At 42.2% G+C, this 24,115-nt stretch overlaps 3 protein-coding genes across 3 annotated transcripts in view; 2 read left to right on the top strand and 1 right to left on the bottom strand.

Annotated features, from left to right (window-relative positions):
* Nucleotides 1–4,288: 4,288 nt before the first annotated feature.
* washc3 (WASH complex subunit 3) lies at nt 4,289–8,420 on the top strand. The gene is given in 6 exon segments (NM_001140294.1): nt 4,289–4,461; nt 4,677–4,841; nt 4,986–5,132; nt 6,494–6,601; nt 6,687–6,751; nt 6,906–8,420. Coding segments are annotated over 6 exon segments (633 nt in total). The 5' UTR covers nt 4,289–4,410; the 3' UTR covers nt 7,003–8,420.
* Nucleotides 8,421–13,260: 4,840 nt separating this feature from the next.
* Nucleotides 13,261–16,987, bottom strand: dram1 (DNA-damage regulated autophagy modulator 1). The gene is given in 7 exon segments (NM_001140657.2): nt 13,261–13,776; nt 13,867–13,959; nt 14,097–14,155; nt 14,256–14,433; nt 14,836–14,978; nt 15,765–15,832; nt 16,585–16,987. Coding segments are annotated over 7 exon segments (720 nt in total). The 5' UTR covers nt 16,716–16,987; the 3' UTR covers nt 13,261–13,728.
* Nucleotides 16,988–20,041: 3,054 nt separating this feature from the next.
* Nucleotides 20,042–24,115, top strand: part of LOC106609432 (N-acetylglucosamine-1-phosphotransferase subunits alpha/beta) — a 38,166-nt gene continuing 34,092 nt past the window's right edge. The window contains exons 1-7 of the mRNA XM_014208266.2: nt 20,042–20,347; nt 20,598–20,683; nt 20,831–20,950; nt 21,308–21,358; nt 21,835–22,037; nt 22,293–22,357; nt 22,561–22,695. Of these exons, the coding sequence (XP_014063741.2) occupies nt 20,216–20,347; nt 20,598–20,683; nt 20,831–20,950; nt 21,308–21,358; nt 21,835–22,037; nt 22,293–22,357; nt 22,561–22,695 (792 nt within the window). The 5' untranslated portion in view covers nt 20,042–20,215. The remainder of the gene's footprint in view (nt 20,348–20,597; nt 20,684–20,830; nt 20,951–21,307; nt 21,359–21,834; nt 22,038–22,292; nt 22,358–22,560; nt 22,696–24,115) is intronic.

Genomic DNA, 24,115 nt, shown 5'->3' with positions numbered 1-24,115 from the left:
AAGTACTCCCTCCTGCAGAAAGCCCTGTCAGCAGAGTGAACGTGTTTGTGTGAAACATGTATGGGAAGCTCTCAATCAAATGTATTTATAAAGCCTTTTTTACATCAGCCGATGTCACAAAGTGCTATACAGAAACCCAGCCTAAACCCCAAACGGCAAGCAATGCAGATGTAGAAGCACGGTAGCTAGGAAAAACTCCCTAGAAAGGCAGGAACCTAGGAAGAAACCTAGAGAGGAACCAGGCTCTGAGGGGTGGCCAGTCCTCTTCTGGCTGTGCCGGGTTGAGAATATAACAGTACATGGCCAAGATGTTCAAACGTTCATAGATGACCAGCAGGGTCAAATAATAATAATCACAGTGGTTGTAGAGGATGCAACAGGTCAGTACCTCAGGAGTAAATGACAGTTGGCTTTTCATAGCCGAGCATTCAGAGTTAGAGACAGCAGGTGCGGTAGAGAGAGAGTCGAAAACAGCAGGTCCGGGACAAGGTAGCACGTCCGGTGAACAGGTCAGGGTCCCATAGCCGCAGGCAGAACAGTTGAAACTGGAGCAGCAGCACGACCAGGTGGACTGGGGACAGCAAGGAGTCATCAGGGCCAGGTAGTCCTGAGGCATGGTCCCAGGGCTCAGGTCCTCTGGGAGGGGGGAGAGGGAGTGAGAGAGAATTAGAGGGAGCATACTTAAATTCACACAGGACACCGGATGAGACAGGAGAAATACTCCAGACATAACAGACTGACCCTAGCCTCCCAACACATAAACTATTGCAGCATAAATACTGGAGGCTGAGACAAGAGGGGTCGGGAGACACTGTGGCCCCGCCCGACAATACCCCGGGACAGGGCCAACCAGGCAGGATATAACCCCACCCACTTTGCCAAAGTACAGCCCCCACACCACAAGAGGGATATATTCAAACCACCAACTTACTACCCTGAGACAAGGCTGACTGTAGCCCACGAAGATCTCCCCCACGGCACGAACCCGAGGGGGGCGCCAAACCCAGACAGGAAGATCACGTCAGTGACTCAACCCACTCCAGTGACGCACCCTTCCTAGGGACGGGATGGAACAGCACCAGTAAGCCAGTGACTCAGTCCCCATAATAGGGTTACAGGCAGAGAATCCTGGTGGAGAGAGGGGAACCGGCCAGGCAGAGACAGCAAGGGCGGTTCGTTGCTCCAATGTCTTTCCGTTCACCTTCACACCCCTGGGCCAGACTACACTCAGTCATAGGACCTACTAAAGAGATGAGTCTTCAATAAAGACTTAAAGGTTGAGACCGAGTCCGCGTCTCTCACATGGATAGGCAGACCATTCCATAAAAATTGAGCTCTATAGGAGAAAGCCCTGCCTCCAGCTGTTTGCTTAGAAATTCTAGGGACAATAAGGAGGCCTGCGTCTTGTGACCGTAGCATACGTGTAGGTATGTACGGCAGGACCAAATCTGAGAGATAGGTAGGAGCAAGCCCGTGTAATGCTTTGTAGGTTAGCAGTAAAACCTTGAAATCAGCCCTAGCCTATACAGGAAGTCAGTGTAAAGACACTAGCATTGGAGTAATATCAAATTTTTTGGTTCTAGTAAAGATTCTAGCAGCCATGTTTAGCACTAACAGAAATGTTGTGCTTTATCCGGGTAGACGGAAAGTAGAGCATTGCAGTAGTCTAATCTAGAAGTGACAAAAGCATGGATTAACTTTTCTGCATAATTTTTGGACAGAACATTTCTGATTTTTGCAATGTTACGAAGATGGAATAAAGCTGTCCATGAAATAGTCTTGATATGTTCATCAAAAGAAAGATCAGGGTCCAGAGTAACACCGAGTTCCTTCACAGTTTTATTTGAGACGACTGTACAACCATCAAGATTAATTGTCAGATCCAACAGAATATCTCTTTGTTTCTTGGGACCTAGAACTAACATTTCGGATTTTTGCGATATTACGAAGATGGAATAAAGCTGTCCATGAAATAGTCTTGATATGTTCATCAAAAGAACGATCAGGGTCCAGAGTTAAACCGAGTTCTTTCACAGTTTTATTTGAGACGACTGTACAACCATCAAGATTAATTGTCAGATCCAACAGAATATCTCTTTGTTTCTTGGGACCTAGAACTAACATTTCGGATTTTTGCGATATTACGAAGATGGAATAAAGCTGTCCATGAAATAGTCTTGATATGTTCATCAAAAGAAAGATCAGGGTCCAGAGTAACACCGAGTTCTTTCACAGTTTTATTTGAGACGACTGTACAACCATCAAGATTAATTGTCAGATCCAACAGAATATCTCTTTGTTTCTTGGGACCTAGAACTAGCATCTCTGTTTTGTCCGTGTTTAAAAGTAAAACATTTGCCGCCATCCACTTCCTTATGTCTGAAACACAGGCTTCCAGGGAGGGCAATTTTGGGGCTTCGCCATGTTTCATCGAAATGTACAGCTGTGTATTGTCCACATAGCAGTAAACGTTAACATTATGTTTCCAAATTATATCACCAAGAGGTAAAATGTATAGTGAAAACTATAGTAGTCCTAAAACGGAACCTTGAGGAACACCGAAACATACAGTTGATTTGTCAGAGGACAAACCATCCACAGAGACAAACTGATATCTTTCCAACGGATAAGATCTAAACCAGGCCAGAGCTTGTCCGTGTAGACCAATTTTGGTTTCCAATCTCTCCAAAAGAATGTAATGATCGATGGTGTCAAAAACAGCACTAAGGTCTAGGAGCACGAGGACAGATGCAGAGCCTTGGTCTGACGCCATTAAAAGGTAATTTACCCCCTTCACGAGTGCAGTCTCAGTGCTGTGATGGGGTCTAAAACCAGACTGAAGCGTTTTGTATACATTGTTTGTCTTCAGGAAGGCAGTGAGTTGCTGCGCAACAGCTTTTTCTAACATTTTTGAGAGGAATGGGAGATTCAATATAGGCAGATAGTTTTTATATTTTCTGGATCAAGGTTTGGCTTTTTCAAGAGAGGCTTTATTACTGCCACTTTTAGTGAGTTTGGTAAACATCTGGTGGATAGGGAGCCGTTTATTATGTTCAACATAGGAGGGCCAAGCACAGGAAGCTCTGACAGAGCAGTTCACTCCTCACGATATGATAGAGTGGCTTGGGGGTAAGGGGGTAACCATCCACTGCTCACTCCCTGGCGGAGGGTAGGGGAGGGGAGGGGAGTGGGTGCGGTACTCCTCTGCCCGCTGCCTGGCTCAGAGTATGTCCAGGGAAGAGGCTCTGCCAGGCCTCAATTATGGGGGAGTCATCCAGGACACACTGAAGCAATTACAGTCCCATATAAATCAATATGCTGCTGGTTTAAAAAGTGATCTGCTCCCAACACTCTCTGGATAGGGTCTGACTCAGGAGGTCAGCTTAGATTTTTTTGTTGAGTTCTTCATAAATCAAATCAAATCAAATGTATTTATAAAGCATTTCTTACATCAGCTGATATCTCAAAGTGCTGTACAGAAACCCAGCCTAAAACCACAAACAGCAAGCAATGCAGGTGTAGAAGCATCATAATAATTTTGTTTGAAACTGGGCAGAGAGTGTTCCTGCCTGTTGAACTAGATTGAATTGGCATGGACTGGGCTTTCAGACTTGTTTACAATCAGGTGGGCAGTACTAGGCACAGACTATGGCTTCAGTTTGCTCTTAGGTCAGGTTAAAGGGTTTCATTTCTGTCTGACATCAAGTTTAACGGGCTCTTATTTCAGACAAGTCCATTCAAATCAAACAGTTGGAATCGTTTTAGAGTTCAGATTGAGGTCAAGTTGGACAGCATTTTTGATTTCCTGTGTTTTGTTTTTCATTGGTTCTGCTGCTCTCCTATGTAGTAATAGTTCACAACTAATCAGATATGATCCAATGCAACACACATACACTGACATTGTGGGTTGTCTCCAAAAGACTATAGCATCTGAAGCATCATCAAAATGAAGTTGTCAAATAATTTGTGTTGATGGCTTTATCCATTAACTCATCATCTCTGCAAACCATATTACAGTAACTAAGTCCTCCTTGCCTGGATCAACATAATTATGGCTTGTTTTGAGACTCTGCACATTTATTAACCATTATACTGTACTCCCTCCTTGTGGTGCATTGAACACACTACATTTGTGGCAATGAACTGTTAACCCTCCAGTTCAGGTGATGGAGGTATGCACCTTTAGCCTTGGGTTCATTTTGATTTCCAATAAAGAAGAAGAAAAACTAAGCACCTCATTGGCTGATATACCCGGAAGAGCAGAATAATAATGACGTCCGTTTTGGATCACAGTGAAGTCACATGAAGCGTATTACAATTCCCATCTCTCTTTTGCCTATTGTCAGTAAAATATTACTATTAAACAAAGTAATAGCGAGTTAACCGATAGTTTGCCAAAACGATAAAAACATGGACGAGGACGGTTTACCGATTGTGGGATCGGGAATAGATCTGACCAAGGTGAGTGTTTTCCGTAGCCGAAGATATCTTGGTGGCTACTGTAGCTAAATTAGCCATGATAGCTTTAGCTTGTTTTGTAAACAAGCTGAATGTCTCTCAGCCAAATAATGTAATCAAGTAAATGTTGTTTGTGTAGTAAATGTGTTTGAACTTTCCATCTCTGTAAGTAAATAAACATTGCAGTTTTTCCATGATACTGACTGATATGGTCATAGGTTCCAGCCATACAACAGAGGAGAGTCGTTGCCTATCTCAACCAGTTCATAGTGCACACTGTCCGCTTCCTCAATCGTTTTTCGACAGTTTGTGAAGAGAAACTTGCATCCATATCTCTTCGGATACAGCAGATTGAAACTACCCTCAGCATTTTGGAAGCAAAGGTAGGTAACCCAGCTCCTGTATGTGTTTTGTATACAATGCGATAGGACTTTACTATCTTTGATGTTGTTGTACTGGTATGTGCTTTGCTGCTCTGGCCATACCAGTATGATAATGTCAGTGCGTCCTGATTTTGTTCTATGTAGCTATCCTCTATTCCTGGTTTGGAGGATGTCAGGGTGGAGGGTGTTGGTCAGTTGCCAGCTACGGAAGTCAACGGTCCAGTCACAGTCGTGGTCCCAAGTCAACCAGAGACCCCTATAGCTGTGGCTGTGCCATTACCACCTCCTGAGGTAAACCCCCCCCCCCCCCACACACACACAGTGCCTTCAGAACGTATTCATACACCTTTACTTATTCCACATTTTGTGTTACAGCTTGAATTCCAAATGGATGAAATCATTTTTTTTCTCATGGATCTATACACAATACCCCATAATGACAAAGTGAAAACATGTTTTTAGAAATGTTTGCTAATTAATTGGACATTTAATACAGAAATATCTAATTTACGTAAGTATTCTCGCCCTTTTACTATGACACTACAAATTGAGCTCAGGTGCATCCAATCCTTGAGATGTCGCTATAACTTGATTGGAGTCCACCTGTGGCCAATTCAATTGTTTGGACATGATTTAGAAAGATATAGACCTGTCTATGTAAGGTCCAACATTTGACAGTGCATGTCAGAGCAGGAACTATACCATTCAGTCCATAGAGCTCCAAGATATAATTGTGATGAGGCATGTATCTGGGGAAGGGTATAAAACTATTTCTAGAGTGTTGAAAGTTTTCAACAGTACAGTGGTCTCCATAATTGGGAAATTGAAAAAATATGGAACTACCAAGACTCTGCCTAGAGCTGGTTGTCCGACCAAACGGGCAAGAAGGACCTTGGCAGGGGAGGTCACAAGAATCAAATGACCACTCTGACAGAACTACATAGTTCCTTGGTTGAGATGGGAGAAATTGTCAGAAGGACAACAGTCTCTACAGCACTTCACCAATCTGGCCAGACGGAAGCCACTCCTGAGAAAAAGGCACATGACAGCACGCCTTGAGTTTTCAAAAAGGCACATGAAAGACTGAGATCATAAGATAAAAGATTCTGTGATCTGAGACAAAAATGTAACTCTTTGGCCTAAATGCAAAGCGCTATGTCTGGAGAGAACCAGGCACAGCTCATCACCCGTCTAACACCATCCCTACTGTGAAGCGGGGTGGACAACCTGCAAACGGCCTTAGACTGGGGCAACGATTTACGTTCCAACAGGTCAATGACCCTAAGCATACAGTCAAAGTACTTGAGTGGCCCAGCCAAAGACGAGACTTGAATACCATTTACGTCTGTGGAAAGACGTGAAGATTGCTGTTCACCGCCTCTCCCCATCTAACTTAACAGAGCTTGAGAAAATCTGCAAGGGAGAATGGGAGAAAATGGAACGGCATCAAACACCTGGAAACCATGTTTGATCTATTTGATTCCATTCCACTGATTTCGCTCCAGCCGTTACCACAAGCCTGTCCTCCCCAGTTAAGGTGCCACCAACCTCCTGGGATTTCAACATATCCATGTTGATGGAACAATAACTTAAAGACTTGGTATATTTGTGCATGGTGGAAATACTGAATTGCAGTATTGACTCTCTTGTAGGCCTCTCCAAACATACCAGACCCAAGAGCAGCAGAGGCAGCAGGAGACGGTAGGATGACTGTGGCCAAGGACCCACGCTATGCTAGATATCTCAAGATGGTGCAAGTGGTGGGTCTCTATACATTGTCATATTCTGTAGAAATGTGAAATCTGTTCAATGAAATCAGTAATGTAGAAAACTTTTCAAAAACAGGGTGTTCCAGTTATGGCGATAAAGAATAAAATGGTCCAGGAAGGTTTGGATCCTAACCTGCTTGAGTGAGTGTGCTTACCTTACGTCTTTGTAATATCTGTATTCTCATACCTCGTAATCCAATACTTTTTGTTTTATACCCCACATCTGAATCTTTCTGTCATAAAATGGTGGTCCTAAATGTATTCAATGGTGATTCCTACATGTTTCTTTTTGCAGCACACCAGATGCACCTGTGCCTGATGCCGTCAAAAAGAACACACTAGATCAAGATGATGACAGCGACGATGGCAGTGAGTCATCTTTCAGCGATTGATCTGCTGTCTTAGCCATGAAGCTGCCAAAGGGAACTTCCTTCCCTGTCATCTGTGCTCCAGGCCTTTTCCACTGTGCTGCTGCAGGGGCCCTTAAGGACTAGATGCCAGTGTGTGCTTGACAGGCAGAACTACAGTGCTACCAGACAGAAAGTCCAACTTCTGTGGCTGATCTCCAGGGATGCACGGGGCTTACAAAAACAGGCAGATTGTTAAGTATCTGAAATGCATTGTAGATTGAGTGAATGTAAACGAGAGAGTTAATGTCTGTATCCAGGTCAACCACTGATCTTGTGGATGTTATATTTTTGTTTCCATTTCTTCTCCTTTAACATTTCATTGGACATGGTGTTTCTTTATGTAGTTCAGCAGTAAAACAGATGGAGTGACAACCATGGAAAGTATCAACCAGATAATCGATTAGTAATTGAGCATTATTTTCTTTAGACTGCACTGGGCAAACATGCCTCTGCCCCTTTGTCAATATCATGTGAACATTCCAATGCCTTTGAAAGAGATTGTGGGGCAGCAGGTAGCCTAGCAATTGAGAGAGTTGGGCCAGTAACCGGAATGTTGCTGGTTGGAATCCGAGTCGACTAGGTGTAAATCTGTCTGCCCTTGAGCAAGGCACTTATTGCTCCTGTAAGTCGCTCTGGATAAGTGTCTGCTAAAAGACAAATGTAATTGTGCTTTAGTCACATTTTGTTTTATTTTGACAGTGATGTCTGCATGTTACACTTGTGAGAGGGTGATATGTTGTGTGTATCTCATGTCCACAATAATGTTTGTGACAACATTTGATGGGTACTATTTTTACACTACAACTGCTGTGTGAAGAATGTCATGCAGAAATGTTGAGGACTGTTCTCTGGCCGATTCGTCATTTTTAAATGAGACATTACGCTTCGAAATGTAACTGTTCCTGGAGTGAACAATGTGAAGAACAAATTAAGGAAATTGCACTTTGGGTAAATGTATAATGGAAAAACCCCCACTAATTGTGAGCAATGTGTGAATTGCAATGGTACCGTGTAGACTAAATTAACAGTAGTACCTAATGTGAATTCACCTCAATCTTCTAAAATGATGCATCTTAATCCCAGATTTAACCATGTTAGCAAGCCTTTCAGGCCCTTGGATCCCACTGTTGTGAAGGCGTTAAGCCTTGGCCTTTAAGTCAAGAGTTTTATTCAACATCCCTTTATCCAAGCAAATGCTCAGAGATCCAAATCATCTTCACATTGTTTGTAGTCGTCTCTGGACAGAACACTGCAGCGATGGGAGTTTTTCAATTGATTATGAAAGAGGGTAGATGGAGAGGTGTTAGACTGGAAAGCACTTTCTTCACAAGGCAAGCAGCATTGAGATCTGAGTGTTTATGCAGTTTAGCCTGAAAAATAAAGAACACATTTTGCCTAAAGATATGTGGACATCATTTTATTCAAACACTTTGGGTTTTGTGTTTGGAACATAGAAATACTTCACACATACAGTAGCCCTGTATGTATTTAGAGTTACTTTATTACAAAGGTATACTGTAAATATGCCTCCTCAATGCCATGAGAAATGAGTTTTTCTTGAACAAAATACCTAACTAGAAAAATATTGACATTCTAATATAAAACAATTAACCTTGGAGTAGGTAAGAGTACATACAGCCTCTTTCTATAAACTGGTGATGGGTGAAATTAAGTTTCTGTATGAACTTGATCTTGTGATTTTCTTGCGCAATACTGACCTTTGTACCACCTGGATGATGAACAATGGGTTACATCTTTCCTTAACCCAACAAATTCTCTAATTGCTGGTCACAGGATATGTGTTGTTTTGTGGTTAACCGTTAAGACTGTGTTGCAATGACGTCCTCCGGAAGTTGTCATAATTACTGTGTAAGTCTATGGAAAGTGGTGAGAACATGAACCTCCTAGGTTTTGTATTGAAGTCAATGTACCCAGAGGAGGACGGAAGCTAGCTGTCCTCCGGCTACACCATGATGCTACCCTACAGAGTGCTGTTGAGGCTACTGTAGAACTTATTTGCAAAATAGTGGGTTTTAATCAATTATTTGGTGACGTGATCTTATTTAGTAGTTTTATCTAAAAATTATAACTTTTTAAATGGCTCTCCCCTTCCTTCTCTGAGGAGCCTCCACTGCTACACATGTATGTAATATAGCCTATACCAGGGGTGCAACATTGGTTTTAGAAGTGGAGGGGGACATACAGTGAGGGGAAAAAAGTATTTGATCCCCTGCTGATTTTGTACGTTTGCTCACTGACAAAGAAATGATCAGTCTATAATTTTAATGGTATGTTTATTTGAACAGTGAGAGACAGAATAACAACAACAAAAATCCAGAAAAACGCATGTCAAAAATGGTATAAATTGATTTGCATTTTAATGAGGGAAATAAGTATTTGACCCCTCTGCAAAACATGACTTAGTACTTGGTGGCAAAACTCTTGTTGGCAATCACATAGGTCAGACGTTTCTTGTAGTTGGCCACCAGGTTTGCACACATCTCAGGAGGGATTTTGTCCCACTCTTTGCAGATCTTCTCCAAGTCATTAAGGTTTCGAGGCTGACGTTTGGCAACTCGAACCTTCAGCTCCCTCCACAGATTTTCTATGGGATTAAGGTCTGGAGACTGGCTAGGCCACTCCAGGACCTTAATGTGCTTCTTCTTGAACCACTCCGTTGTTGCCTTGGCCGTGTGTTTTGGGTCATTGTCATGCTGCAATACCCATCCACGACCCATTTTCAATGCCCTGGCTGAGGGAAGGAGGTTCTCACCCAAGATTTGACGGTACATGGCCCCGCCCATCGTCCCTTTGATGCGGTGAAGTTGTCCTGTCCCCTTAGCAGAAAAACACCCCCAAAGCATAATGTTTCCACCTCCATGTTTGACGGTGGGGATGGTGTTCTTGGGGTCATAGGCAGCATTCCTCCTCCTCTAAACACGGCGAGTTGAGTTGATGCCAAAGAGCTCCATTTTGGTCTCATCTGACCACAACACTTCCACCCAGTTGTCCTCTGAATCATTCAGATGTTCATTGGCAAACTTCAGACGGGCATGTATATGTGCTTTCTTGAGCAGGGGGACCTTGCGGGCGCTGCAGGATTTCAGTCCTTCACGGCGTAGTGTGTTACCAATTGTTTTCTTGGTGACTATGGTCCCAGCTGCCTTGAGATCATTGACAAGATCCTCCCGTGTAGTTCTGGACTGATTCCTCACCTTTCTCATGTTCATTGCAACTCCACGAGGTGAGATCTTGCATGGAGCCCCAGGCCGAGGGAGATTGACAGTTCTTTTGTGTTTCTTCCATTTGCGAATAATCGCAGCAACTGTTGTCACCTTCTCATCAAGCTGCTTGGCGATGGTCTTGTAGCCCATTCCAGCCTTGTGTAGGTCCACAATCTTGTCCCTGACATCCTTGGAGAGCTCTTTGGTCTTGGCCATGGTGGAGAGTTTGGAATCTGATTGATTGATTGATTGATTGCTTCTGTGGACAGGTGTCTTTTATACAGGTAACAAACTGAGATTAAGAGCACTCCCTTTAAGAGTGTGCTCTAATCTCAGCTCGTTACCTGTATAAAAGACACCTGGGAGCCAGAAATCTTTCTGATTGAGAGGGGGTCAAATACTTATTTCCCTCATTAAAATGCAAATCAATTTATAACATTTTTGACATGCGTTTTTCTGGATTTTTTCATTGTTATTCTGTATTTCACTGTTCAAATAAACCTACCATTTAAATTATAGACTGATCATTTCTTTGTCAGTGGGCAAACGTACAAAATCAGCAGGGGATCAAATACTTTTTTCCCTCACTGTAATATATATTGTGGTGTACAGCAGGTCAGTCACCAGGGGGAGACTCGTCGAGGCCTGGTGACAGATGGTGTATACATCACGAGGCGATGGCTCCATCTGCTGGACGTGCCAGGTCTCGACGGGTTCTCCGGCCAGGACTAATTGGGGCTGATTGGGAGTTGGTGAGTAATCAAGGGCTGATTGCTCACCAGCTGTGCTAGGCCCATAAAGCTGCCAGAAGGGGAGGGGGGGAGGAAAGGACTCCCGTATAGTTGGGGATGGTTACAGAGGTAACAGGAGTGAGTGCAGTTTTGATCCTGACAGGATACAGCAAGACCCGGTGCCCAGAAGAAGGTATCCCGGAGAGGGTCTCATGGGGGAGACCTATCCTTTTCTTTTTGAATTATTCTATAAATAAACATCCTTGAAACCAAGCTAATCCTACTCTGTCCGTGTCTGATCTGTGTAAACGTCTTGACCAAACCCCCTGATCTGCCACAATATATATATTTTATTATCCAGTCGGATAAAGACTCCAAACAGCTTAGCCGACCGCTCGGAGGCGTCCGCATGGTCCTAAAGCACACCGTTGCCTTGTTTTGTATCACATTCCAACAATAAAACTGGGGGGGACAAAAATGAAGGTTGCGCCCGTGGCCTATACTATAGTAGTGATGATTATGTATGTAGCAGTGCCAGTAGCCTATGTGTCGGTCTGCATTTTTACATTGAATTCATTGATTTCACAAATAGCCTATCGCAAACATTGTCGAATTGAAGTATGCCATACAAAGTTACATGTGCATTAATATGTTATATAGCATAAGAATTTATTATGCCATAATGGCCTTTCCATAAACTGTATGAAATTGGAATTCCGCTCTGTTGGGATTATATGTAGTGGAGCAGTGGTCTGGACAATATTCCAGAATGGGAATAAAGTGGGATTTTATAGCCTTGGAGTGGGAATAACAGCACACCAGACCTGGACACATCACCTCATCTTGTCAGACAGCTGCTCACGTGTTTGTGTGACGGTGTCTCTATGTTTGTATCTATTCTCTGACGTGTTTCTCCCTCATCCAGGTCCTGTTGACAGTCGAGACAGACACTGAGGAGGAGGATAGTTCAACAATGGTTCAAGGAGGGTCCCACTCTAGCCTTCCAGTAGTGGGCATAATATCTAGCTGGGTGGAGGTGTAGCTCTGGTATCCTTCTCTACAAGACCCTGACACATACGCTGACCCGCGCCACACACAAACGTGAGCACGGATGTGTGAATGTACGCTCCTTCCAGATCACACAGATTTGCTTTTTTTCATTGTACACATCCCAATGATGTCTTTGATGACTTGGCTGTTATGAGGATGTTGAATGTTATATGAACTATGCTTTATGTCCCGTGCTTTATGTCCCGTGTGGCTCAGTTGGTAGAGCATGGTGTTTGCAACGCCAGGGTTGTGGGTTCGATTCCCACGGGGGACCAAAAAACAAATGTATGAAATGTATGCATTCACTACTGTAAGTCGCTCTGGATAAGAGCGTCTGCTAAATGACTAAAATGTAAAATGTAAATGTAAATAAGGCGGACACTATCTGATGTGAATGAATGTCGGCTATAGCTATATTATTGAGTTCCTGTAGTACATGAAATGCTAACCAGAGAGTTAGATGACTTTTTCAAATATAAATAATTCACAATCTGATGCTGATACAGTCTAGTGTCTTCCTCCATTAATTAAAGACTGTAGCGTGGGATCGAGTCCGGACTCATGACAAACTTCTTTAAAATAACTGCAATACAGCCATCTGTAGGATGATAACGAGAGTGCAAAGTACAATTATTCATTATTATTAATCTTCCTTTTCAAGCTGTTGGCTGTAAGCTATGTCCATTCTCAACACACTAACACAGTAAATGTAATGCCACATTTCAAAGGCGGACAAAAACTTGAGTGAGATTTGAACCCTTGCCACAAATCTACACAGAGAGCAATTTGACTCAGTCAAACACTTGTGATGTAGTTTCTTTGATTATCAGTAAGAGCTGTTGTACTACAGTTAAGTACGCTTCCATGAACAAGTGTTGGAACACGTCCAACTACATCAACGATTTGAATTGGCTGATAGGGAATTTCCTACAGAAAATTATCACAGCCACCTGGTGAGGTTAGCATAGTGCAAAATGTGCAAACATACTGTATGTAATGGGAACAGCTAATATGTAGACTTTGATCACCTGCCACTATGTCAACAATTTTAATTGGCTGATGCTTAAACTTAACCTTGAACTTAAACTTTTTCTAATGTTCACAAGTATGGCCTGTAGTGTTTATGCAGTTTAGCCTGAAAAATAAATAACACATTTTGGCTAAAGATATGTGGCCGCCTTATCATTCAAACACTGTGTTTGGAACATATAAATACGTCACACATAGCCCTGTATGTATTTTGAGTTACTTTATTACAAAGGTATAACATAGATATGCCTCTCCTCAATAGCCTGAGAAACAATAGTTTTCTTGAGCAAAATATCTAACTAGAAAAATATTTACATAGTAATATCAAACGATTAACCTTGGAGTAGGTAAGAGTACATACAGCCTCTTTCCATAAACTGGTGATTGGTGAAATTAAGTTTCTAAATTAACTTGATCTTGTGATTTTCTTGCGCAATACTGACCTTTGCCCCACCAGATGATGAACAATGGGTTAACTCTTTCATTAACCCAGGATGTCATAGGATGTGTTTGTTTTGTGGTTAACCGTTAAGACTGAGGTTATGTTGCAATGGATACAGTATAAAGAAATAAATGATACCATTCAGATAATCTCATATACATTTGCTTTATAAAAGTAGAAAAAATACATTTGATTTTGTAAATATTCAGGTTAAAAGGTTCAAATCGATGCTTCATCGGGAATAGTCCACAAACTCTGTTCTCAGCTTCAGAGTAAACTTCTGTAAGAAACAGGACAAAGAGAAATAAAAACACTCAAATAAAGGAGAATCATTCCTACCCCAATGACAGAGTGGTGACTGAAAACTCACTTTAAAGTCGTGGATGTAGGTGAAGAAGAAGAAGATGAAGCTGAAGGCCACGATCCACTCACTCACAGCGCTCACCAGATGGAACACATAGTCCTGTAATGACAGGGAGAGTCGGATATATTGGCACGTTTAGCTTCTCTGGCCTATAAAGCCTATATGGATCCAGAATGTCGTCCGTCTTTGTTGTTTATGTGAGTGGTGTTCTTGGTAAAGATGTGCTCATACTGTACCTCGTCTTTTGTTTTTCTATGCAGTGTGGTTTGTGTCACAAAGACAGCACAGACAACAGCTGGATGGAAAATGAAGGAGATATTTTCTTTGATAAAACAATGATCATTCATGATTAAAATCATTTAGACACCAGGGGTTACTATTGTTTTCAAGGATACTGGGGAAAACTGCCAGGAAGGCGATGGTTGCAATTCCTGTGCGCACACGACACAAGGCCAAGGAACATCCATAGGGGAAGGCCTTATAGGATATGATGGACTGGAGGATGGTGTACAGAACACCAGAAACGAAGAAGAGTAATGCACCTGCATCATGAACTGCCGTAATCGTTGTCTCCTGGAGAAAAAGAACACGCCAGAGAGATCATGTATGGAATATCACACTGTCACTTCATGGTACAAAACCCCTCCATCTTCACACTAAAGGGGTGACAACCCACTGGGCAAAAACTGGTTTAATCAATGTTGTTTCCATATCATTTTAAAGAAAGAAATTCAATGTGATGATATTGAATAAACACGGAAAACTTATTGGATTTCACCCAACTTTTATCTTAAATCCAATTACATCCTACTGGGCACACACTGGTTGAATCAAAGTTGAATAGGCAAATTGAATTGATGTCTGTGCCCAATGGGATGGTGACATTTTTTGTTGAATTCAAGTTAGTTGACAACTCAGCCAAATGTGAATCAAAACTAGTTGTTGAACTGACGTTTGTGCCCCGTGGCAACCTACCTGGAAAGTAGCCACAAAACACATCCCCAAACAAGAAAGCATTCCAATCCAGAAAGCAGCCTGATTCAGTACTGGGGGCACACCACCTGCTGTCTCATTGAGCTTCTCCACAAACTTGTATCTGGCATACATGGTGGCCGTACCTGTAGAGGAATTGTCATGGCACATGGAGTGAACGTTTTTATGACCACTTTTCACATTAAGACAGTATACGGTCACAGTAGGCTATTGTAGGCATATGTGAAACCTGCTGCAATATTTTTTTATTTGCACCTTAAAACAAAGGTAACAAAGAAAGACAAACATAGTGAAGTGAAACGTAATAATACAATATCATACCAATTCTCGCAGCCACGTCTAACCATGCATTTCTGCTTTCATTTTCCAAAAAATGGGAAGTGTGAATAAAGCTCTTGACATTGTCTCTGACCTGGAAAAACCCATGGAGTTTCTCATAGGGATTTTTCACCCAAATTACAAAATAACACATTGGTTTCTTTACACTGTCAGCAATCTATGGACAAGGTATGACAGCAAATCATGCTTTGGTTTAGTTTCTCTATCACCGTTTCCACATGCTAATGTTTTAGAATTTGTGGCACAAATCCAATTTAAATCATGGGACCAATATTAGTATTTTTCGGGTGTCATGTCCAAATCATCCAGAAGTATCTAAAATGAAGTGTGAAGCTCAACAAATTCACTTATAGATGATTTGAACATGAAGCATAAAAAAATGCTAACATCGTCCCATGACATTTGCATGTGGAAACAGTGCCAAGGAAACTAAACCAAAGCATGGATTGCTGTCATATATGGTCCATAGACTGCTTACAGGGTAAGGAAACCAAATATGTCATTTGGGTGAACTATCCCGTTACACTAAGACAAAAAGCCCTTTCATGGTTTTAGTGTCTTTCTGTGCTCACCTGCAAATGCAGTGATGACCGTCATCAAGCCAAAGACACAGCTCTCTGGGGGTTTAGCCCCAGTGTCACTAAAGAAAAAAATAGTTCAGGGTTAATGTGTGTATTAATGCCATGTCTGGAAGTCATTTTAAATCATCTGGATTTAATTTAAACAATACATTAAATAAAAAAATCATTATACACATTAAATTATAACAGAACAGAAAGTGATATCATTTTTTATTAAATTAAATAAAAAAATGTAATCAAAGCAAAATCATACCATTGGCATAATCTATTAACCAAATAGACAATTGCATTTCAATTGTCAAACCATACCATTTGATGACAAACAAATAATTCCGTTATATCGACAGAAAATATTACTGAATAGAGGGCTTTAATCGTTTGAATAGAGCGCTAATTAGTAAAACCATTATTCATTATCTATGCCTAGTAATGTTTAGTTTGCATATGTGTTAAATGTCTATCTGCTCAATAAACAAAGCTGTTTAAATGTCAAGTGAGGACACACACCGGACATTAAGGGGTTCACAGGCCCCTACGCTGTAGACCATACTGCTGTCACCTGGGAACCAGCCAAGTACAGCTTTCAACTGTGGTGGGGAAAACGAAACTGATTTATTTTTGTTGCAAGAATGCGATATGATTTCCGTCAATATCGCCGGTTTTGATGAGTGGAAATAAAGAAACATTATTTCCAATACCCCCACTGATTTAAATAACAATAAGTAAACGCTATTATTACAGTTTAATGAAGAACGGCAAGTTCGTGGAAAATAAAAATACTCAGGCTGCTGATAAATAATCATAATCTTACCTTATATAGGGGAAGACAACATCCACATCATCCTCGAACAATGCAATTAGGTAGGAAACAATAAACGTGCTAGATGACCAGATGACCAAAAAAGTTGGTAAAAAGCATAATCCCTCCATGAACCAAAACATTTTGTCGGCAATCAGGAAAAGTTACCACGCAGACAGACCGACCTTGGTGCAAGTTATAAAGAATAAATACGATGCAGAATACTGACAGGTAAAATCCCTCTGTCAATATTTCTCAGAGTTTAGATTTAAAGTAATTTTAGAATTGGTCTAATCGGCCACCTAAAAAGTGACATCTCTTACTGTAAACTATACTGTAAGCGGTTATTTTGCAATCACGTGGTCTAGACAGTATTGAACTTCAGTCATGTTGAGTGTGGGCTGACTTCGGTACCTCTTCCGATCATTTCCGCATGTAACAGAAAATAAGACGCACAGCTTTACATAAAATGGCTACACACGAACACAATTTTTTTTCATCCTCTTCTGAACCAAAATGTTTTTCTTTCTTTCTTTCTTTCTTTCTTTCTTTCTTTCTTTCTTTCTTTCTTTCTTTCTTTCTTTCTTTCTTTCTTTCTTTCTTTCTTTCTTTCTTTCTTTCTTTCTTTTCTTTCTTTTTTTCTTTCTTTCTTTCTTTCTTTCTTTCTTTCTTTCTTTCTTTCTTTCTTTCTTTCTTTCTTTCTTTTTTCTTTCTTTCTTTTTTCTTTCTTTCTTTCTTTCTTTCTTTCTTTCTTTCTTTCTTTCTTTCTTTCTTTCTTTCTTTCTTTCTTTCTTTCTTTCTTTCTAACTTCATTGTTCATTATTCATTCTAATCTGAGTGGGAAGGCCTGCAGAGGGATGCATCCATTCTACACTGAGTATACAAAACATTAAAGACACCTGCTCTTTCCATGACATAGACTGACCTTGTGAATCCAGGTGAAAGCTATGATCCCTTATTGATGTCAATTGTTAAATCCACTCCAATCAGTGTATATGAAGGGGAGGAGACAGGTTAAAGAAGGATGTTTTAGCATTCAGACAATTGGGGCATCAATTGTGTTTGGGTGCCATTCAGAGGGTGAATGGGCAAGACAAAATATTGTGCTTTTGAGCTGGGTATGGTAGTAAATCAAATCAAATCAAATGTATTTATATAGCCCTTCGTACATCAGCTGATATCTCAAAGTGCTGTACAGAAACCCAGCCTAAAACCCCAAACAGTAAGCAATGCATGTGAAAGAAGCACGGTGGCTAGGAAAAACTCCCTAGGAAAAACTCCCTAGAAAGGCCAAAAACCTAGGAAAAAACCTAGAGAGGAACCAGGCTATGAGGGGTGGCCAGTCCTCTTCTGGCTGTGCAGGGTGGATATTATAACAGAACATGGTCAAGATGTTAAAATGTTCATAAATGACCAGCATGGTCAAATAATAATAATCATAGTAGTTGTCGAGGGTGCAACAAGCACGTCCGGTGAACAGGTCAGGGTTCCATAGCCGCAGGCAGAACAGTTGAAACTGGAGCAGCAGCACGGCCAGGTGGACTGGGGACAGCAAGGAGTCATCATACCAGGTAGTCCTGAGGCATGGTCCTAGGGCTCAGGTCCTCCGAGAGAAAGACAGAAAGAGAGAAAGAGTGAATTAGAGAGAGCATATTTAAATTCACACAGGACACCGGATAAGACAAGAGAAATACTCCAGATGTAACAGACTGACCCTAGCCCCCCGACACATAAACTACTGCAGCATAAATACTGGAGGCGTTGACAGGAGGTATCAGAAGACACTGTGGCCCCATCCGATGATACCCCCGGACACGGCCAAACAGGCAGGATATAGGATAGTAGGTGCCAGGCACACCGGTTTGAGTCAAGAACTGCAACGCTGCTGGGCGTTTCACGCTCAACAGTTTTCTGTGTGTATCAAGAATGGTCCACCACCCAAAGGACATCCAGCCAACTTGACACAACTGTGGGAAGCAATGGAGTCAAAATGGGCCAGCATTCCTGCGGAATGCTTTCATCACCTTGTCAAATCAAATCAAATTGTATTGGTTGCATACACATATTTAGCAGATGTTATTATGGGCGTAGCAAAATGCTTGTGTTCCTTGCTCCAACAGTGCAGTAATATCTAACTATACACAACAATGCACACACATCTACAAGTAAAAGATTGGAATTAAGAAATATAGAGATATTAGGATGAGCAATGTCGGAGTCCGGAGTATAGACATTATGGACAGTATGTGGAGAGAATATGTAGTATATCTGAAGAATATGTGGATGGAATAGTATATATACAGCACTAGTTGAATAGGATGGCCTTGACTAGAATACAGTATATACAGTACATATGAAATGTGTAAAACAGTATGTAAACATTATTAAAGTGAGCAGTATTCCATTATTAAAGTGACCAGTATTCCATGTCTATGTACATAGGGCAGCAGCCTCTAAGGTGTAGGGTTGAGTAACTGGGTGGTAGCCTGCTAGTGACAGTGACTAAGTTCAGGGCAGGGTACTGGGTGGAGGCCGGCTAGTGATGGCTATTTAACAGTCTGATGGCCTTGAGATAGAAGCTGTTTTTCATTCTCTCGGTCCCAGCTTTGATGCACCTGTACTGAACTCGCTGGATGATAGCGGGGTGAACAGGCCGTGGCTCGGGTGGCTGAGGTCCTTGATGATCTTCTTGGCCTTCCTGTTACACCGGGTGCTGTAGATGTCCTGAAAGTCAGGCAGTGTACTCCCGGTGATGCGTTGGGCTGACCGCACAACCCTCTGGAGAGCCCTGCGGTTGCGGGCGGTGCAGATTGTCAGTGATGTGTACGCCGAGGAACTTGAAGCTTTTCACCTTCTCCAATGCGGTCCCATCGATGTGGATGGGGGCGTGCTCCTTCTGCTGTCTGCTGAAATCCCTGATCAGCTCCTTTGTGTTGTTGATGTTGTAGAAGCTAAGCAGGTTTGGTCCTGGATGGGAGACCAGATGCTGCTTGAAGTGGTGTTGGAGGACCAGTAGGATACACTCTTTCCTTTGTCTAAAAAAATATCCCAATGCCCCAGGGCAGTGATTGGGGACATTGCCCTGTGTATGATGCCTTCTTTCGGGTTGGGACGTTAAACGGGTGTCCTGACTCTCTGTGGTTGCTAAATTCCCCTCTCTAGCCCTCATACCATCATGGCCACCTAATCATCGCAGCTTTCAATTGGCTCATTCATCCCCAATCCTCTCCCCTGTTACTATAAATAACAATAAATAAAAGAGTCCATGCCCTGATTAATTGAGGTTGTTCTGAGGGCAAATGGGGGAAGAAACTCAATATTAGGAAGGTGTTCCTAATGTTAGGTATATTCCGTGTATTTCTATGTATAGGACACACCACGCTAAATGTATAGCACAACTCCTCCTAGTCGATAGAGGGCGATATAGAGTTTTTTTTAAAGCAGCACCCGGAACATTTGAGTCAAGGCGCATCATCATCATAAAGGAAGTGCAATGTTTGGTTATGTGCTTTGACCGTTTTTGCTAGGTGTCATGTGACAAAGAAGACATCTTTCGTTTTGTAGTGTTTACTTTATATTAACTCCGATATGCACCTGCGTCTTCGGTGAATGACTGAAGAGATATGGATTGCAAAGGAGAACCATGGTGATAATCAATTCAGTATTGAAACTCTTGCAGAGACAGACCTACACCTGTCTGTCCCACCGCTATGGACTGTACCTCTGCTTTGGAGGGATAGTCCTCATGATCGTCTCTGCCTTCCAGTTTGGAGAAGTAAGTAGCTTAGCTAGCTAACAAGCTAACCCTTGTCAAACGCAATGATGCAGCAGTTAACGTGTGTGTGTGTGTGTGTGTGTGTGTGTGTGTGTGTGTGTGTGTCGTCTGTCTGTCTGTCTGTCTGTCTGTCTGTCTGCGAGCGACACGTTACACTTAGTTAAGTAAGGCAAGGCCTGTTCTGGCTGGTTATGTTGAAGTATACAATACATTCAGTGGTCAATAATCTCATCCCCCTCTCTGTGTGTAGGTGGTGGTAGAGTGGAGTAGGGATCAGTACCATGTACTGTTTGACTCGTATAGAGACAATGTAGCTGGGAAATCATTCCAGACTCGGTGAGTAACCCTCCCTGCCCAAGTGCTATCCACGACAGGGATAACCAGTGTTTCACTGTCTCACTTCACTACTCCATATCCTTCCTTCTGTCTGTCTACTGATTTGAAATGGATGTGAATCTTCTCTATGGTGTTGTGCCGCGGTAGGCTGTGCCTGCCCATGCCCATAGATGTGGTGTACACCTGGGTGAATGGCACGGACACTGACCTGATGAAGCAGCTACGTGGTGTGAGAGAGCAGCTGGAGGAAGAGCAGAGAACACTGAGGTACTGCACATGGTCACACGTCACACACGTTAGGCTACAGGAATAGTATTACGTGAATGCAAGCTGAACATATTTGTTTTGGTAAATGGCTGACGGAGAGAGGCTTACTGTGGCCCGCTGAATGTCATTAGCACGTAAAGGAAGCGGGTACCTATTCACATTACATGATTGAATCGTTCCCATTCATCCTGTTGTGTAGACTAGGGGACCAAATATGTAGCTAACTAATATTGCCAGAGAGTGATTCTGTTAGCTCAAAGGTCGATTTTCAATCACGATACTAGAACATTCCCCAACAAAACATTCCATGCGTTAACGGATCAGTGCATTGACTTTCTGGACTGTTTCTCACCATAGGGAACGGCTGGGAAAGAATGCAAGTGATCCGACTGAATTGCCGAAGGACAGGTGAGTGATAAGATGGAAACACCTGTACATTACTGTAGATTTACTGTGGTTTTCACACAGATTCTTTACATATCTAGCTCAATATGGATGCTTCCAAACTCTAAGGGAAGGGAATTGATGATAATGAACCATCTTGAGACACAAACTACGGTCGTCTTAGATCAAGGGTTTTGACATCATCGCTGGTATTTCCTGTTTCTCTCTCAACTGAGTGTTTGTGAGAACGGGTCTCAGTGTTGTCGACCAATCTGCAACAACAGGTGGCTTATGACCACAGACGTTAAGGTGTGAGATGCAACCACAGCACAAAGGAAGCCTTGTGCAAGTGGTACAAACTGCAGCAAGACAGAGCAGGGTTTTGCACTAGCCATAGTGGTTTGGTAGAAGTAGTGATGTTGGATTGGAGTTGTGGACACCATCTTGATGTTTTGTGACCTTTTTTCTTTCTCTTTATATGTCTGTGTTTCTGTTTGCAGTGTGAAGCTAGAATGTCTGCTGTCCCATTGTATCATAGCGCCCATGCTAGCCCTGGACCCGGCTCTGCCAGCTAACGTCACCCTGAAGGAGCTGCCATCGCTCTGGCCCTCCTTCTCCACCGCCAAGATGCTGCTGCAAGTGGCCAAGCCCCTCCACCCCTCCACCACAGTGTCTGTGGTCATCTTTCACTCTCAGGCTGATGGTAAAGAGTCACTGAAACAAACACTCCCAACTGGCACTCTACACACATGCTATTTCACTTCACAATTCAGCTACCCACTCAGTACGAGAACACCAATCATGTCATCACAGCAAAATCTCTCGCTCTCTCTGTATGGCTCTCTCTGTATGGCTCTCTCTGTATGGCTCTCTCTGTATGGCTCTCTCTGTATGGCTCTCTCTGTATGGCTCTCTCTGTATGGCTCTCTCTGTATGGCTCTCTCCCTCCCTCCCATAGCGGACAAGGCCTACACAGACGCACCCCGTGAGGCTCTGAAGCGCTCTGTCTCTAGATGTTACCTGGTGAGTTACCTGACTGTAGTCTGCTATTACAACTTCTATTGCACCAGACGCAACGAACACTTCCAAGACCTGTCTGATTCCAGCACCATTATATGATTGAGCATTTACCCCAATTGGATACACTGGTCCTTACTTAAAGATGAATAGGCAATGGACACACAGTCATGTGGTTACAATAAGCAATTGTGCTGTTCCTCCTGTAGACCACAGATAAGGAAGCACCAGGTCTGGTCCGCATGCAGAGCCTGGCCTACCTCAGTGGCTTCCCAGCATCCTTCAAGGAGACAGAGCAGCTCAGAGTCAAACTGCCATCTGTTGTCACTGGCAAGATCAAACAGGTAAGACTAACCTGGATGGAAAAAGGAAAACAATTGGGATAATCGATCAGGAAAACACAATACTAAGTCAAATACTGTATTTATTTTAGACAGGGAGCTGTATCTGTTATTTCACTAGAGGGCAGTGTTTCACAAAATACAGTATGCCATTTTATCATATGAACACATTCGTTGTTTTCTTAACCAGGCACAGATATGCCACAACATATTTTATTTACATTTAATGAGTAATGCAGATTTTAGTAAAAAAGAATATACAATTCCAGGATATATTAATATAAGATATAATATGTAACTATATTCATATAGCCACAAGATGTCACCCTTGCTGTACCTCAGAGTCATGACTTGAAAGATAGGCTAGTCATTGCCGTGCTCCAAACGTTTGTATATCAGACAATCTATTGTGTTCCAACTGAACATAGACACTGTCTGTCTGCCATAACCACAGACCTTAAACAATATCATTATACCCAATTGAATAAGTAATAACACTTAAGCAGAAGAAGTCTCCATCTATTTTAAACAGGTATTATGGTAGTAAAGAATCCCTGGTTTAGTTTGGCCACGGATTGTCTATCTAATCATTTTCTATAATCAGAACTCTGAGATATTTTGGGAGGAGGAATGCCAGTAACAAGCCAGATTACTCTGAGATAATAAAACAAAACAATCCAGTGATGGTTAACTGTACTGTAAAAATAATTTTTTAAATACTGTATTGTAGTTCTGTCTCACCACTGGCATTGTTAGACTATATCCATACAAAGCTACACTGAGTGTACAAAACATTAGGAACACCTTCCAAATGTTGAGTTGCATCTCCCTTTGCCCTCAGAACAGCCTATCAGTTGGGGCATGGACTCGACATGGACTCAACAGTGCTTCCCACAGTTGTCAAGTTGGCTGGATGTTCTTTGGGTGGTGAACTATTGTTGATACACATTGGAAACTGTTGAGCGTGAAACACCCAGCAGCATTGCAGTTCTTGACACACTCAAACTGGTGCGCTTGGCGCCTACTACCATACCCTGTTCAAAGGCACTTAAATCTTTTGTTGAGACAATTCGATGTCTCAGTTGTCTCGAGGCTTAAAAATCCTTCTTTAACCTGTCTTCTCCCCTTCATCTACACTGATTGAAGTGGACTTAACAAGTGACACCAATAAGGGATCATAGCTTTCACCTGGATTCACCTGGTCAGTCTCTCATGGAAAGAGCAGGTGTTCCTAATGTTTGTACCCTCAGTGTATATCAGCCTTTTCTCATAACGCTGGGCCTACACGTCACATTCCATCCATAAAAGTACTTTTGTCTGTATGGAATTGAACAGCCTAATGCACATCAGAAATGGTCACTCTGGTGCTGCTGGGACAATAATAAACACTATGAATAAAAAAGGTCTTAGTCAACCTACACTA

This window comes from Salmo salar, chromosome ssa07, assembly GCF_905237065.1.
Source record: "Salmo salar chromosome ssa07, Ssal_v3.1, whole genome shotgun sequence".
In the NCBI taxonomy this organism is placed as follows: Eukaryota; Metazoa; Chordata; class Actinopteri; order Salmoniformes; family Salmonidae; genus Salmo; species Salmo salar.
This window is presented reverse-complemented; position numbering and strand designations above follow the sequence as displayed.